Raw genomic sequence first — 14,983 nt, 5'->3', positions numbered from 1 at the left:
AGAGATGCCTTAGCGGTTAAGGTGCTTGACTGTGAAGCCTAAGGACCCAGGTGAAATTCTTCAGGTTCCACATACGCCAGATGCACAAGTTGGCACATGAGTCTGGAATTTGTTTGCAGTGGCTGGACGCCCTGAGGTGCCCATTCGCTCGCTCGCTCGCTCTCGCTCTATATCTCCGATTTAAAAAGAATAGCCCGTTGTGATGGCACATGCTGGTGTGATATTGCTGAAGAGGTGGAGGCAGGAAGATCAGGAGTCTGAGGCCAGCCTGGGCTACGCATATAAAAAACAAACTAAAGGTCGGGGGCGGGGCCGCAGGTCCGCGAAGGTGGCGGCTTTCCGGCCCGCGGTGCCCGGCGCAGGGGGAGGTCAGGGTGGCGGCGCTTGGGCCTCCGCGACCGGAAATGGACGGTGCCGTGGACATGCCCCAGAGTGCTGACCACGACGCGCGGCGGGACGCCCAGCTTCTCCAGGCTCACCTCGGACCCCGACTCCACCCTCTCAGCAGTCACGCGAACCTCCGGTTGTTGCACCCGCGACCCGGTGCCGCTCGTGCGCGTGCAGCCCCCCGTTCCCGCGCCGGGCTGTGCCTGGAGTTCGTGCTGCTCATCCTGGACCTGCTCTGGTCCCCGGCCTGTCTGCCCCATCATGCAGTGACAACTAGAAATTTCAACGAAGCCAAACCACACTCTGATAACCTCCGAGACGGCGTTCAAGCCTGGAAGACGTAGAAAAGCGAGGAGACACGCCAAGCCCTGCTGAGCAAGCAGCTGCTGGCGCTCACCTCCCGCGGGGCTCGCGGGCAGGCCGGCGGCCGTGAGGGCGGTGACCGACCAGCCGCACCGGGGAACAGGCCCGTGGTGCGCTGGAAACCTGGACTCGGCTCTCACCTGTGAGCCTCTTCCATAGGAGAAGTCTGTGGAACTTTCCAGAAGTCCTGATGGCTTTGTTCATTTTAAGGTTTATTTATTTATTTGTTTGTTTGTTTGTTTATTTATTTGAGAGTGACAGAGAGAGAGAGAGAATGGGAGCACCAGGGCCTCCAGCCACTGCAGACGAATTCCAGACGTGTGCGCCCCCTTGTGCATCTGCTAACGTGGGTCCTGGGGAATCGAGCCTCGAACCGGGGTCCTTAGGCTTCAAGGGCAAGCGCTTAACCGCTAACCCATCTCTCCAGCCCTGTTTTGTACATTTTAGAATTATTTCATTCTTTGGCTTTTCTGGAATCAGCAGTGTAAGGAATCAGCAGTTTAAGGGCCCTGCAAGCATTTGGCTGTTTCTGACCTGACAGTGTGTTTTAGCACGGATTTAAACAGAGTTCTTTCTCCTGTCAGGCTGCTGAGAGAAACATTAATTCTGATGGCACTGCTCCCTCTCACAGAACCCCACGATCCGCCCTTTGTGCTTGTGGAGTATGTTGGGTAACAGATGAGGCTGTATAGTATTTTTGTTTGTAAGTGCTGGGGATCAAACCCAGGGCCTCAGACATGATAGGCACTCTGCCACTGAGCCAGCCACTCATGCAGACAGCTTTTTAAAAGAATTTCTGAAGCCGGACGTGGTGGCGCACGCCTTTAATCCCAGTACTTGGGAGGCAGAGGTAGGAGGATCGCCATGAGTTCAAGGCCACCCTGAGACTACAGAGCTAATTCCAGGCCAGCCTGGGCCAGAGTGAGACCCTACCTCGAAAAACAAACAAAAAAAAAAAAAAAAGGAAGAAGAATTTCTGAGCATATTTTGAGTATGGAAGCCAAAAAAAAAAAAAGAATTTCCTAGAGCCAGACATGGTGGCTCATACCTATAATCCTAGCACTTAGGAGGCTGAGGTAGAAGGATCACTGTGAGTTCAAGGTCAGCCTGGTCCTGCAGAATGAGTTCCAGTTCAGTTTGAGTTAGATTGAAAACCTGGAGCAAAAAGATGTTCTTTGAGCCAGACACGGTGATTCACACCTGTAGTCCTAGCACTTGGGGGGCTAAGACAGGAGGATCACCCTGCACTACAGAGACCCTGTCTCAAAATATAAACAAAGTTTTTTCTTCCCATAGGACCAAGACCTCCCTAGGGGATTTACTATGTAATTATACAGAGTTCTGTTCTTCAGATAAAATATGAAGCTGGTATGATAGTCTTTAGTCGCAGCACTTGGGAGGATGATGTAGGAGGATCATTGTCAGTCAGAGGTCAGCCTGGACTGAAATGAGAAAACCAAACATGAACATTACCTGAACCTGATGATACCTATTGTTGTTAACACCTTTCATGGCAAAACAATTTGTAACTACATAGTGAATTCAGGTCAGCATGGCCTAGAGTGAGACCCTACCTCAAACTCTCCCCCAAAGAAAGTTGCCATATATTTATGTATTGATTATATTTTCATTCAGTCAGTAAATTTAGTTAACTGGTGTGATGGTGCACACCTGTAATCCTAGCACTCAGGAGGCAGAGGCAGGAGGATTGCCATAAGTCCAAGGATAGCCTAGTTTACATGAGTTCCAGGCTAGCTAGAGCTACATAGTGAGATCCTGTCACCACAAAAACAAGTTTAGTAATAGGAATTGCACCTTTTTGTGGCTGAAATTTTTGTTTAAATGTATGTTTAACAAAAAAGGATACTTCTTAGTTTTGGTTGTGCTTAAACATTTTAATGGGACTGCCATGGCAAATTATATGTAGATATTAAATGTAATCCTTGAGATAAAAGTGAAGTATTTCACTATTTTCCCTAAAGCTCCTGTTTGATTTATTTATACTTTTCTAAGCTAATAATGAGTAATTTTAAACAATAAATGGTACTAAACTAAGTGTCAGAACTGGCAACACAAACTGAGTGTAGTGGTGCATACCTTTAGTCCTAGCACTCAGGAGGCTGAGGTAGGAGGATCTCTCAACCTGGGCTAAGAGTGAGACTTAAAAAAAAAAAAAAAAATGACAAGGTCTGGAGAGATGACTTAGCAGTGAAGGCATTTTCCTGTGAAGCCTAAGGACCCATGTTTCATTCCCCAATACCTATGTAAGCCAGATGCACAAAGTGTTGCATGCATCTGGAGTTCACTTGCAGGGGCTAGAGGCCCTGGCATGCCCATTCTCTGTCTCCCTCTCTCTCTGTCTCCTCTCTCTCTCATAAATAAATAAAATAAAAACTGACAAAATAGAAAAACAAAAAATAAATACAAATAAATTAATTAAATGAAAAACATTAAAGGCTGGAGAGTTGGCTTAACAGTTAAGGCATTTGACTTCAAAGCCAAAGGACCCTCGTAAGCCAGATGCACAAGGGGGCGCATGCATCTGGGGATCATTTGCAGTGCCTGGAGGCCCTGGTGCACCCATTCTCTCTCTCCCTTTATCTCTCTCAAATAAATAATAATTTTTAAAAAAAACAGAAAAATTAGGAAAAAAATTTTAAAAACAGAGAGATGGGTGTAGTGGCACACACTTTTAATCCCAGCACTTGGGAGGCAGAGGTAGGAGGATCGCCATGTGTTCAAGGCCACCCTGAGACTACATAGTGAATTCCAGGTCAGCCTAGAATGAGACCCTACCTTGAAAAAACAAAAAATAAAGAAAGAAAGAAGGAAGGAAGAAGAAAGTATCACCAGATGCAATCACAGTGTGAACACTTTTTTCTTTTTTTAAATATGTATTTATTAGAGAGAGAAGGACACACCAGGGCCTCTAGCCACTGCAAGGTTCTGGGGAATCAAACCTAGGTCCTTAGGCTTCACACTTTAACCACTAAGCCATCTGTCCAGCCCATGATTTTTTTTTTTTTTTCTGTTTAACCTTTGAAGGCCACAAGTCACCACTTTCTTGGCATATGTTGTACTGGCATCAGTCCACCTTTTTTTTTGTTTGTTTGATTTCTTTTAATATTTTATTTTTATTTATTTATTTGACAGAGATATTTGAGAGACAGAGAGAGAGAGAGAGAGAAGCAGAGAAAGAAAGAGAAGGGGTGTACCTGGGCATTCAGCCACTGCAAATGAACTCTTGACGCATGTGCCACCTTGTGCATCTGGTTTTATGTGGGTCCTGGGGAATTGAACCTAGGTCCTTATGCTTTACAGGCAAGTGCCTTAACTGCTAAGCCATCTCTCCAACTCTGATTTTGTCTTTTGAGACAGGGTGTGCCACCCAGTCCTGCCATTATTCCACTTTGGCACCTGTTTTCCTAAGTACTTTGGGAACAAAACTTTGTATGTAGGTATTTGTATGAATACACACACTTTTGGGGTTGGCATGTTTTCAGGAGGCTGTTGGTTTTTGTTGTCTTGTTTTGTTTTGGTTTTTTTTTTTTTTTTTTTGGTCTCCTACTTCAAGTAGTAAACTTTGACCCACTTGTCTTTGACCTAAAACTAAACTCCATCCGACCAGCAAGAACAGCCATCACCCTTCCAACCACTCTGAAAGATTCTAGTTACCTTTTGAGTCTTGAAATTTTCCATATGCTCAACAGACACAAAATCCTGCCGTTGGTAATTGTTTTCCAGCCGTCCCACATAGCTCCATAACGCTCTCCTGTCAAAACGTAAATGACATCTCTCTAGACAATTTCCACACGTAATTTCCAGTGAGCACCCAAACCTGACCCAGTCCCTTCCCATTCCTTCACTGCTGCTTCTCGTTCCTACAATGGCTGCCTCAGTGCCAGGAAAGGGGGCTCTGCCCACGTAGGACCACTGTGGGTTTAGGGACTGGAGGAGGACGTGTCCAAACAGGCTGCCAATACGTCATGACGGCAGAAGTCAGACCTGGGGAGGAAGGGGACGAGGGCGCGGCTCTCCACAGCTCTGCCCCGGGCTGAGGCTGGAGGCAGCCATCACCGGAAGTGCGGGCCACGCGCGCCCGCACGTTGCTCAGGGGCCGGAAGTGGACGTTGCGGGCGCGGCGTGCGGCGCGGAGCTGTGAGGCGAGGTGGGCCGCGGCCAGAGCGCCTGGACTCAGGTAGGAAAGGCCCTCGGGCCGTGACCAGGGCAGCTTTTCGAAACCACGCACCTTTAGGAGAGCTTCTCCACCTAGTCCCTTCCCTTTCCCCCCCCTGAACTTCAGCCCGGAGCTCTGAAGGCCGCTGCTCGGCTCTCGGGCTGTTGACGCCCCCTAGCACGTTTCCCCCGTGTTTTCAAGGGAGCCATCTTCCCGGCCTGCTCTTACTTAGGCCCAGTGCTTGATTTGAGAAGCGGGGGTGGGGTAAAAAAGAAAATTCCTCCAGTGAATTCCAGGTTAGCCTGGGATAGAGTGACACCCTACCTCGAAAAAACAAAAAAAAAAAAAATTATCATTTCTGTTAGATTTATGCTCTTATTATTATGTTCAAGGCCTCACTACCTAGTGAATTCCAGGTCAGCCTGGGCTAAAGCAAAACCCCACCTTGAAAAATAAAAAAACAAAAGTTTAAAAAAAGACCTGGTATGGTGGCACACACCTTTAATCCCAGCACTTGGGTGGCAGAGGTAGGAGGATTGCAGTGAATTTGAGGCCATCCTGGTCTAGAGAAAGACCCTACCTCAAAAAAAAAAAAAAAAAAAAGCTAGGCATCATGGCACACGTCTTTAGTCCCAGCACTTGGGAGGCAGAGGTAGGAGGATCGCCATGAGTTAAAGGCCATCCTGAGACTACATAGTGAATTCCAGGTCAGCCTGGGCTAGAGTGAAGCCCTACCTTGAAAACAAACAAACAAAAAGTCATAGAGATGGTAAACTAGAATGTCTTGAGCATTTTGGACAGGTTAAATGTACTAACATAAGCATACAGCAGTCTTAGATCACAGAGCGGAACAAAAATGGTAACCTGCCCATCCTGTCATTTTTAAGAACTTGAAAGAAAAGCTTAGTACCTTATTTTGTTTATGCAGAAATTGAAATAATAGTGTGCTTGTGGGATGGACTCACCTCCTCTACTGTTAAATTAATACTACCAAATCCTAATATTAGGTAAATAGCAGACTGTTGTAATACCGCCTAAAATAGACAAAAGCTTGTTACCTGTGTTAGTAATCATATTTGACTTAGCTGTTGATATGCCCTAGAATTCATTACAGAAATACTAATGGGCCAGACATGGCATATATCTTTAATCCGGGTACTTAGGAGACTGAGGTAGGAAGATAGGAAGATCTCCATGACTTCAATGCCACCCTGTAAGTCTACAGGGTAAATTCAAGGTCAGCCTGAGCTAGAGTGACACCCTACTGCAAAAAAGTAAAACAAAGATATATATATAATGAATGATGTTAAAATGCTTCAGAAGAGTAAATAATGTTTTCAGAAGGGAAAATGGGGAGGAAATAACTAAGGGTTTCTTCTATTGAACTTGGGCTGCCTTTTGATACATTTCATTTCTAACTCTTTAACTATGCTTTTTCCTCCCCAGCACTTGTCATCAGCATGGAAGACACTTATGGTATGTACTACTTTCTGCTTTTAAAAATTGTTTACATAGAATAGGTTGTGGTGGTGCACGCCTTTAATCACAGCACTTGGGAGGCAGAGGTAGGAGGATCACTGAGAGTTTGAGGCCACCCTGAGACTACATAGTGCATTCCAGGTCAGCCTGGACTAGTGTGAAACCCTACCTAGAAAACCCCCCCCAAAAGAAATTGTTTGCATGTAGTTTGATATCTGATTAGACTTTTAGTATGTTGTGAAAAGTTCATATTTCTACCTGAACTTCTGGGAAAGAAAAGTCTGTATGATATTATTGTATATAAGGGCTCAAATTTGAAATAAGATACCTTAGTCTTTATCATACCATACCACACCACCTTGAATTCATGCTTGATCTCATCTGAAATAAGACATTGTAAACTTAAGTCATTAAAGAAATATAAGGGTAAGGTGTAGTATTATAATACATATCTGTAATCCCAGCTCTCAGGAGGCTAAGGCAAGAGAATATCATTTTTTTTATTTTAAAATTTTTATTGGGCTGGAGAGATGGCTTAGCGGTTAAGCGCTTGCCTGTGAAGCCTAAGGACCCCGGTTCGAGGCTCGGTTCCCCAGGTCCCTCGTTAGCCAGATGCACAAGGGGGCGCACGCATCTGGTGTTCGTTTGCAGAGGCTGGAAGCCCTGGCGTGCCCGTTCTCTCTCTCCATCTGTCTTTCTCTCTGTGTCTGTTGCTCTCAAATAAATAAAAAAAATTAAAAAAAAAATATTTTTTTAATTTTTATTTATTTGCAGGCAGAGAAAGAGAGAGAGACAGTCAGAGAGAGAATGGACACACCAGAGCCTCCAGCCACTGCAGACAAACTCCAGACACATTTGCCCCTTGTGCATCTGGCTTATGTGGGTCCTGGGGATTCGAACCTGAGTCCTTTGGCTTCATAGGCAAACACCCTAACCGCTAAGCCATCTCTCCAGCCCAAGAATCTCAATTTTGAGGCCAGCCTGAGGTATATAGCAAGATTCTGCCTAAAAAAAAAAAAAAAAAAGCCAGGCATGGTGGTGCACACCTTTGGTCCCAGCACTTGAGAGGCAGAAGTAGGAGAATCACAGTGAGTTCAAGGCCACCCTGAAACTACTAAATGAATTCCAGGTCAACCTGGGCTAGAGTGAGACCTGACCTCAAAAAACTAATAAAATAAAATTACAGAGGAGGTGGCAGATTAAATATGAGAGCTACCTTTACTGCTAGCCTAAATTCCTGCTCCAGGAAGATGTTTGTAGATACTGAGGAGGCTCAGAACTTACCAAACAGAAAAATGGAAGCTGTTGAGAGCTCAGCATAAAAAGAGACAGCAGGGCACGGTGGTGCACTCATTTAATCACAGCACTCAGGAGGCAGAGGTAGGAGGATTGCCATGAATTCAAGCCACCCTGAGACAACATAGTGAATTCTAGGTCAGCCTGGGCTACAGCGAGACCCTACCTCAAAAAAAGGGATGGCGGGGGTGGCTTTATGGAAGAGGGGCAGAAAGAATGTAAGAGCCACAGGGTGGGAAAGTGTATTCTAAAGCATTGTTTAGGGAGGGGGGTGGGACACTGACTGGTGTATTCATCACCCAGAGTGAATGCTGATAATTCTATTGAGTAGGTCTCTCAGTGAAATGGGAATGAAGCTGAGAGGGAACATAAGAGGATAAGCCCATGGAAATATGACAAATATGCATGATGTTCATACAATAAAGTTCTCAATTAAAAAAAAATATTTAAGGGCCGGGCGTGGTGGCGCACGCCTTTAATCCCAGCACTCGGGAGGCAGAGGTAGGAGGATCGCCGTGAGTTCAAGGCCAGCCTGAGACTACAGAGTTAATTCCAGGTCAGCCTGGACCAGAGTGAGACACTACCTCGAAAAACCAAAAAAAAAAAAAAAAAAAGAAAAAAAATATTTAAAACAAACTGGGATGGAGCCGGCCATGGTGGTGCACACCTTTAATCCAACACTCAGGAGGCAGAGGTAGGAGGACTGCTGTGAAATCAAGGCCACCCTGAGAATACAAAGTGAATTCCAGGTCAGCTAGACTAGAGTGAAACCCTACCTCAAGAAACCAAAAGAAAAAAAAGCTCAGTGGTAGAGTGTTTGCCTAGCATGATAAAGATCCTAAATTTGGTTCCTACCACCTAAATAAGCTTTTTTTTTTTTTTTTTTTAATCTAGAAAAGCAGATTAGAGCTGACCTAAATTGCCAGACTGAGAAGTAAAGCTTTCTGGTAGTTCTCATTACCAACTCTGACATATGCCACTATATGGGCAGTTATAATGTGTGTGAATCATAAGGTTTGTTCAGGCTGTCAGCTGCTGACATGGTCTAACATTTACTAGTGATGGGATGAATTAAATGAAGAGAAACTAATAAGAATTTCATCTCTAAATGCTCCCTGGATATTCTGACACTTCAGAAATAAAAAAGATTGCTGGTTAAGAAGAGTTTGGCTGGAATAATAAGCTTGTGTGTCCTCTAAGACTTTTCCTTCCTATTCCTTCTGTCCTTCAAGTCACTTTCCTTGCTCATTTGCATTATGATCATGGTTAGCAATTTATTCCATGTTTACCGCCCTTCCAGAGAAACTGTCTATTTCAATTCCCCACTGACTTCTGGTTTTCATTACCATTTCCTGGTTTATTTGCTTCTTATCAAATGTTAATTGTTTATCTTACTTTTATCCTTACCTTCAGAGTGGCAGGAGCATTTTATTAGGCTGTCTTCTGTCCAGAGAATGTTCTTAGCCGTTGAATTTCTCTTCCTTAACCAAGCTTGTTAAGTGTGGGGTTCAGCCTGGGTAGCTCATCTAGCCTAAGGACAGTTTTATAGCATGGTATAGGTTAGGGGATTTCTTTCACACAGCAGTTGTTTGTCTGCTGTTGTCTTAGCCTCAGGGCCTTCTGTTTTTGCAGATAGTTCTTTTTCCTTTAGACAGTTTGGTAGCCATGAAAGAATTTTTTCTTATCTATATTCCAAAACAGGGAAAGTAAAATTGTCTGTCTGATCAAAATAATGGGATCTTTCACAAGATAACTACGGTAACCAACAATATTTATTTATAAGAGTAAATTAATGCAGACATTTAAAACATCAAGCCAGTAATATTTCTGAGCTTCCATAGAACATAATTGATATAGAGCCATGCTTATCAACTTTGTTCATGTCATGAATTACTAGTAATAGATAAGGATTAATTATCCTCAGCTTGTCCTGGGACCAGTTGGATTGGAGAGTATTGGTTTGTAAGAGCAATGGGCACACCAGCAGTAATTCCAACTTAACATGATGATTGGAAGCTGTAGTTGGAGAAGCTAGAGAATTGAAACGACCCTAAATTAGCACTTTAAGAAAAAAAAAAGAGCCGGGCTTGGTGGCACATGCCTTTAATCCCAGCACTCCGCAGGCAAAGGTAGGAGGATCACCATGAGTTCGAGGCTACCCTGAAACTACATAGTGCATTCCAGCTCAGCCTGGACTAGAGTGAGACCCTACCTCAAAACAAAACAAAACAAAACAAAAATATGTTTAACTCAACTTTGTCATATACTAAACATAATTAGCAGAGAAAACAATATTCAAACAAACAGGAACAAAACTACACCTCCACCATTGTTGCTGATTTGCTGGGTTTAAGATTCAGTGATAACCCAGCTTGATTTTTTTTTTGTTTGTTTTTGTTTTTTTGTTTTTTGTTTTTTCGAGGTAGGGGCTCACTCTAGCTCAGGCTGACCTGGAATTCACTATAGAGTCTCAGGGTGGCCTCAAACTCACGGCGATCCTCCTATCTCTGCCTCCCAAGTGCTGGGATTAAAGGCATGCGCCACCGCGCCCAGCCCCAGCTTGATTTTTTTTTTTTTAATGGTTAATTTTTTTGTTTCTTTTTTTTGTTTTTGTTTTGTTTTTTATGTTTTTGGTTTGGGTTTTTTCAAATAGTGTCTCACTCTATCTCAGAGTGACCTGGAACTCCCTCTGTAGTTCCAGGCTGGCCTTGAACTCACAGTGATCCTTCTCCCTCTCTCCTGAGCACTAGAATTAAAAGTATGCATTGTATATATTTTCATTTATAATTGTGTAGTCACTCTTTATTTCAGTCTTAAGTTTTCTTTAGTCTGTCTTATTCTTTTGCTATAGATTGTGTTGAAAAATCCAATGTGCCTTAAAAGCTGTAATTTGTAAGGTCCATATACTTCACATTTAACTGTATTTCTCTTGCATGCTCTCTCTCTCTTTCAGTTGACTCCCTGGACCCTGAAAAGCTGTTACAATGCCCCTATGATAAAAATCACCAGATCAGGGCCTGCAGGTTTCCTTATCATCTTACCAAGTGCAGAAAGGTAGGCTATTATTATTATTTGCCCTCTCATCACTTTTTAAATACTTTATTTGAGAAAGAGAGAGGGAAGGAGGCAGAGAAAGAGAATGGGTATGCCAGGGCCTCTAGCAAATGCAAATGAACTCCAGATGCATGTACCACTGGCTTAAATGGGTACTGGAGAATCAAACCTGGGTCCTTAAGCTTCGCAGCAAGCGTCTTAACTGCTAAACTGCTAAGCCATCTTTCCAGCTCAAATATTTTACTTATTTATCTATTAGAGAGAAAGGGCACCTGCTGCCACTGTAAACAAACTCCAGGTGCATGTGCCACCTTGTGCATCTGGCTTTACATGAGTACTGAAGAATAGAACCTGAATCCTTAGGCTTTGCAGGCAAGTGCCTTAAATGTTGAACCATCTCTCTGGCTCCATCACTCTTGACTTATTTTAAAAAGCTAGATTTTTAGGGATGGAGAGATGGCTTAACAGTTAAGGTCCTTGCCTGCAAAGCCTAATGCCCCATGTTCAACTCTTCAGGTCCCAGACGCACAAAGTGACATAAGCGTGTAAGTTTGCACATGCATACAAGTTGGCACACATGTCTGGAGTTGAATTGCAATGGTTGGAGGCACTGGCGCACCAGTTCTCTCACACACACATTCTTGCTTTCTCGCATTTAAAAAAAAAAAAAAAGGTATGTTTTAGCCATGCTTGATGGCACATGCCTTTAATCTTAGCATTCAGGAGGCATAGGTAGGAAGATTGCTGTGAGTTTGAGCCCAACCTGGGCTAGAATGAGACCCTACCCTGAAATAGAAAAAAGCTAGGGCTGGAGAGATGGCTTAGCAGTTAAGGCACTTGCCTGTGAAGCCTAAGGACTCACATTCAACTCTCCAGATCCCACATAAGCCAGACATTCAAGGTAACACAAGGGCATAAGGTTGCACATGCACACAAGGGAACGCACGCATCTGGAATTTGATTTCAGTGGCTGGTGGGCCTGGTGCAGTAATTCATATTCCCCCCCACTTTTCCCCTCTCTCTCTCCCTCTCCCTCCCCCCCTCTCTCTCCCTTCCTCCCTCCCTCCCTTCCCCTCTCTCTCTCTCTCCCTCTCCCCCTCCCTCCCTCCCTCCCTCCCTCCCTCCCTCTCTCTCTCTCTCTCTCTCTCATAAAAAAACAGCCAGGTATGGTGGCTCACGCCTTTAATTCCAGCACTTAGGAGGCAGAGGTAGGTAGATCACTATGATTTCAAGGCCAGCCTGAGACTACATAGTGAATTCCAGGTCAGCCTGGGCTAGAGTGAGACCCTGCCTTGAAGAAAAAAAAAATTACTGAGAGGTTGAACAGCTAGACATTAGCCCAAGAGAACATTCTTCCTAACTTTATCTCAGAGCTGGAGATGTGGCTTCGGGGTTAAAGATACTTGTTCCATAATTCTGGCCAGACTAAAGATCCTCAGCATCCAATGTGACCAAAGGTTGGATGAGAGAAAGTGGGTGTCAGTGAAGTCTGCAACTCCCAAACCTGCCCCATAATTTCTTCTCCATGGTCGTTCACATTCCCCTGCGCCTCTTCCAGTTTCATGTTAATCTCAGGACAACTGTGGGTGCCAAGTGTAAAAGATGCCTGCACCATAAAACAAATGCTTGGATCCCTGAATGGCAGACCAGAACTTCACCCCTCCCAGTCCTATCCCTGATTAAAATTTAAATGTGAAAGAGAGAGAAAAAAAAAAAAAGATCCTCAGCATCCATGTAAAACTGGATGCAAAGTAGTACACTTTTGCATGTCTGCAATCCCATGTTGCCATCAGAAGTCAGGAGAATCATTAAACTAATAGACGAGCTAGTCTGCCTTCCCAGTGGCAAACAAGAATGCCCCTCTTTTAAACAAGATAGAAAGAGGGGGGCTGGAGAGATGGCTTAGTGGTTAAGCGCTTGCCTGTGAAGCCTAAGGACCCCGGTTTGAGGCTCGGTTCCCCAGGTCCCACGTTAACCAGATGCACAAGGGGGCACATGCGTCTGGAGTTTGTTTGCAGAGGCTGGAAGCCCTGGCGCGCCCATTCTCTCTCTCTCCCCCTCTATCTGTCTTTCTCTCTGTGTCTGTCGCTCTCAAATAAATAAAGAAATAAAAATTTTAAAAAAAGATAGAGGGGACCAGTGCCCAGAGGTCTGATTTCTATTCACATGCCATTGCATCCATAGAGACCTATATACACACAATTTTTTTTATTTTCTTATTTATTTTATGAAAGGGAGGGAGGGAAAAAGAATTGGCACACCGGGCATCTAGCCAGTGTAGTCAAACTCCAGATGCTTGTGCCATCTTGTGTACATACGCAACCTTGTTCACTTGCATCACATTGTGCGCCTGGCATATGTGAGCTCTGAGAAGCTGAAACTGGGTCCTTAGGCTTCACAGGCAAGTGCCTTAACCAATAAGCCATCTCCAGCCCCCCACACAAATTTTAAAATTAATAATATAGGGATGGAGAGATGGCTTTGCAGTTAGGGTGCTTGCCTGTGAAGCCTAAGGAGTCAGGTTCAGTACCTAGTATCCATGTAAGCCAGATGTACAAGGTGGCATATGCATCTGGGGTTCTCTTGCAGTGGCTAAAGGCCCTTACACACCCATTCTCTCTCTTTCTCTTTCTCTCTCTCAATTATACACACACACAAATAAAAAATACTTATTAAAATATTAATATGGGGGGAGGCTATTACCATGGGATATTTTTTATAATCATGGAAAATGTTAATAAAAATTATGAAAAGATTAAAATATATATTTATATTAATATAGGGCTGGAGAGATGGCTGAATGGTTAAGGCACTTGCCTGAAGCCTAAGGACTCATACTCAATTCTCCAGGTCCTTCATAAGCCATACACACAGTGACCCAACCATGTAATCTTGCACATGGGCACAAAGGGGAACATGCCTGTAGAATTCAGTTGAAGTGGCTGGAGTCTCCAGTGTGCCAATGCTCTCCTGCTCCCCCATCTCTCTCTCACATACACAAAAAGGCTGGTCTGTTGGACTTTCCTCAAAAGAAATTCTTTTTTGTTTTTTTGAGGTAGGGTTTCACTCTAGTCCAGGTTGACCTGGAATTAACTCTGCATTCTTAGGGTGTCCTCAAACTCACAGTGACCCTCCTACCTTTGCCTCCTGAGTGCTGGGATTAAAGGCATGCACCACCATGCCTGGCTAATTTTTTTTAGTATTAATATAAAATATCTCCCAAGTTTTGACATCCTTTTTAAAAACTAACATTTTTTTCCTCTGGCCACTCTTTCAAACAGCTTATATATACTACTTTAGTCCTATGTTAATTAAAAGGTACTTTTGAGGGCTGGAGAGATGGTTTAGCACTTAAGGCACTTGCCTGCAAAGCCAAAGGACCCAAGTTAAATCCTCCAGGACCCACATAAAGCCAGATGCATGAACTTCGCATACATCTGGAGTTCATTTGCAGTGGCTAGAAGCCCTAGAATGCCCATTCTGTCTACCTGCCTCTCCCTTCCTCAGTCTCTCAAATAAAAATAAAAAAAAATTCAAGCAGGGCATGGTGGTGCACACCTTTAATCCCAGCACTCAGGAGGCATAGGTAGCAGGATCGCCATGAGTTCGAGGCCACCCTGAGACTCCATAGTGAAATTACAGGTCAGCCTGGGCCAGAGTGAGACCCTACCTCAGAGAAAAAAAAATTTTTTTTCAAATTTTTATTACCAACTTCCATGATTATAAAAAATATCCCATGGTAATACCCTCTCTCCCTCCACTTTCCCCTTTGAAACTCCGCTCTTCATCATATCCCCTCCCCATCTCAATCAGTCTCTTTTATTTTGATGTCATCATCTTTTCCTCCTCTTACGATGGTCTTATATAGGTAGTGTTGGGTACTGTGAGGTCCTGGATATCCAGGACATTTTGTGTCTGGGGGAGAACGTTGTAAGGAGTCCTACCCTTCTTTGGCATTCTTTCCACCACCTGTTTCGCATAAGACCCTGAGCCTTGGAATAGATAGAGTGTGATAGAGATATTGCAGTACTGAGCACTCCAGTCACTTCTTTCCAGCACAGTGATGCCTTCTGAGTCATCCCAAGATCACTGCCATCTGAAAAGAAGATTCTCTACCAAAAGTGAGAATAGCATTAATATAAGGGTATGAACATTAAGAGAAGTACTTACTAGGCAGTTTGATAAACATAGTATATACATGTAGCCAGACAGTAGCAGACGTTACAC

At 44.0% G+C, this 14,983-nt stretch overlaps 1 protein-coding gene across 1 annotated transcript in view; it reads left to right on the top strand.

Annotated features, from left to right (window-relative positions):
- The first annotated feature begins 6,387 nt into the window (after positions 1-6,387).
- Gtsf1 (gametocyte specific factor 1) overlaps positions 6,388-14,983 on the top strand; it is a 29,680-nt gene continuing 21,084 nt past the window's right edge. The window contains exons 1-2 of the mRNA XM_004649930.2: positions 6,388-6,403; positions 10,656-10,756. Coding sequence (XP_004649987.1) covers positions 6,388-6,403; positions 10,656-10,756 — 117 coding nt within the window. The remainder of the gene's footprint in view (positions 6,404-10,655; positions 10,757-14,983) is intronic.

This window comes from Jaculus jaculus, chromosome 6 (assembly GCF_020740685.1).
Source record: "Jaculus jaculus isolate mJacJac1 chromosome 6, mJacJac1.mat.Y.cur, whole genome shotgun sequence".
NCBI lineage: Eukaryota > Metazoa > Chordata > Mammalia > Rodentia > Dipodidae > Jaculus > Jaculus jaculus.
Note: the sequence above shows the minus strand (reverse complement) of the source record. Positions and strands in the feature narration are given on the sequence as shown.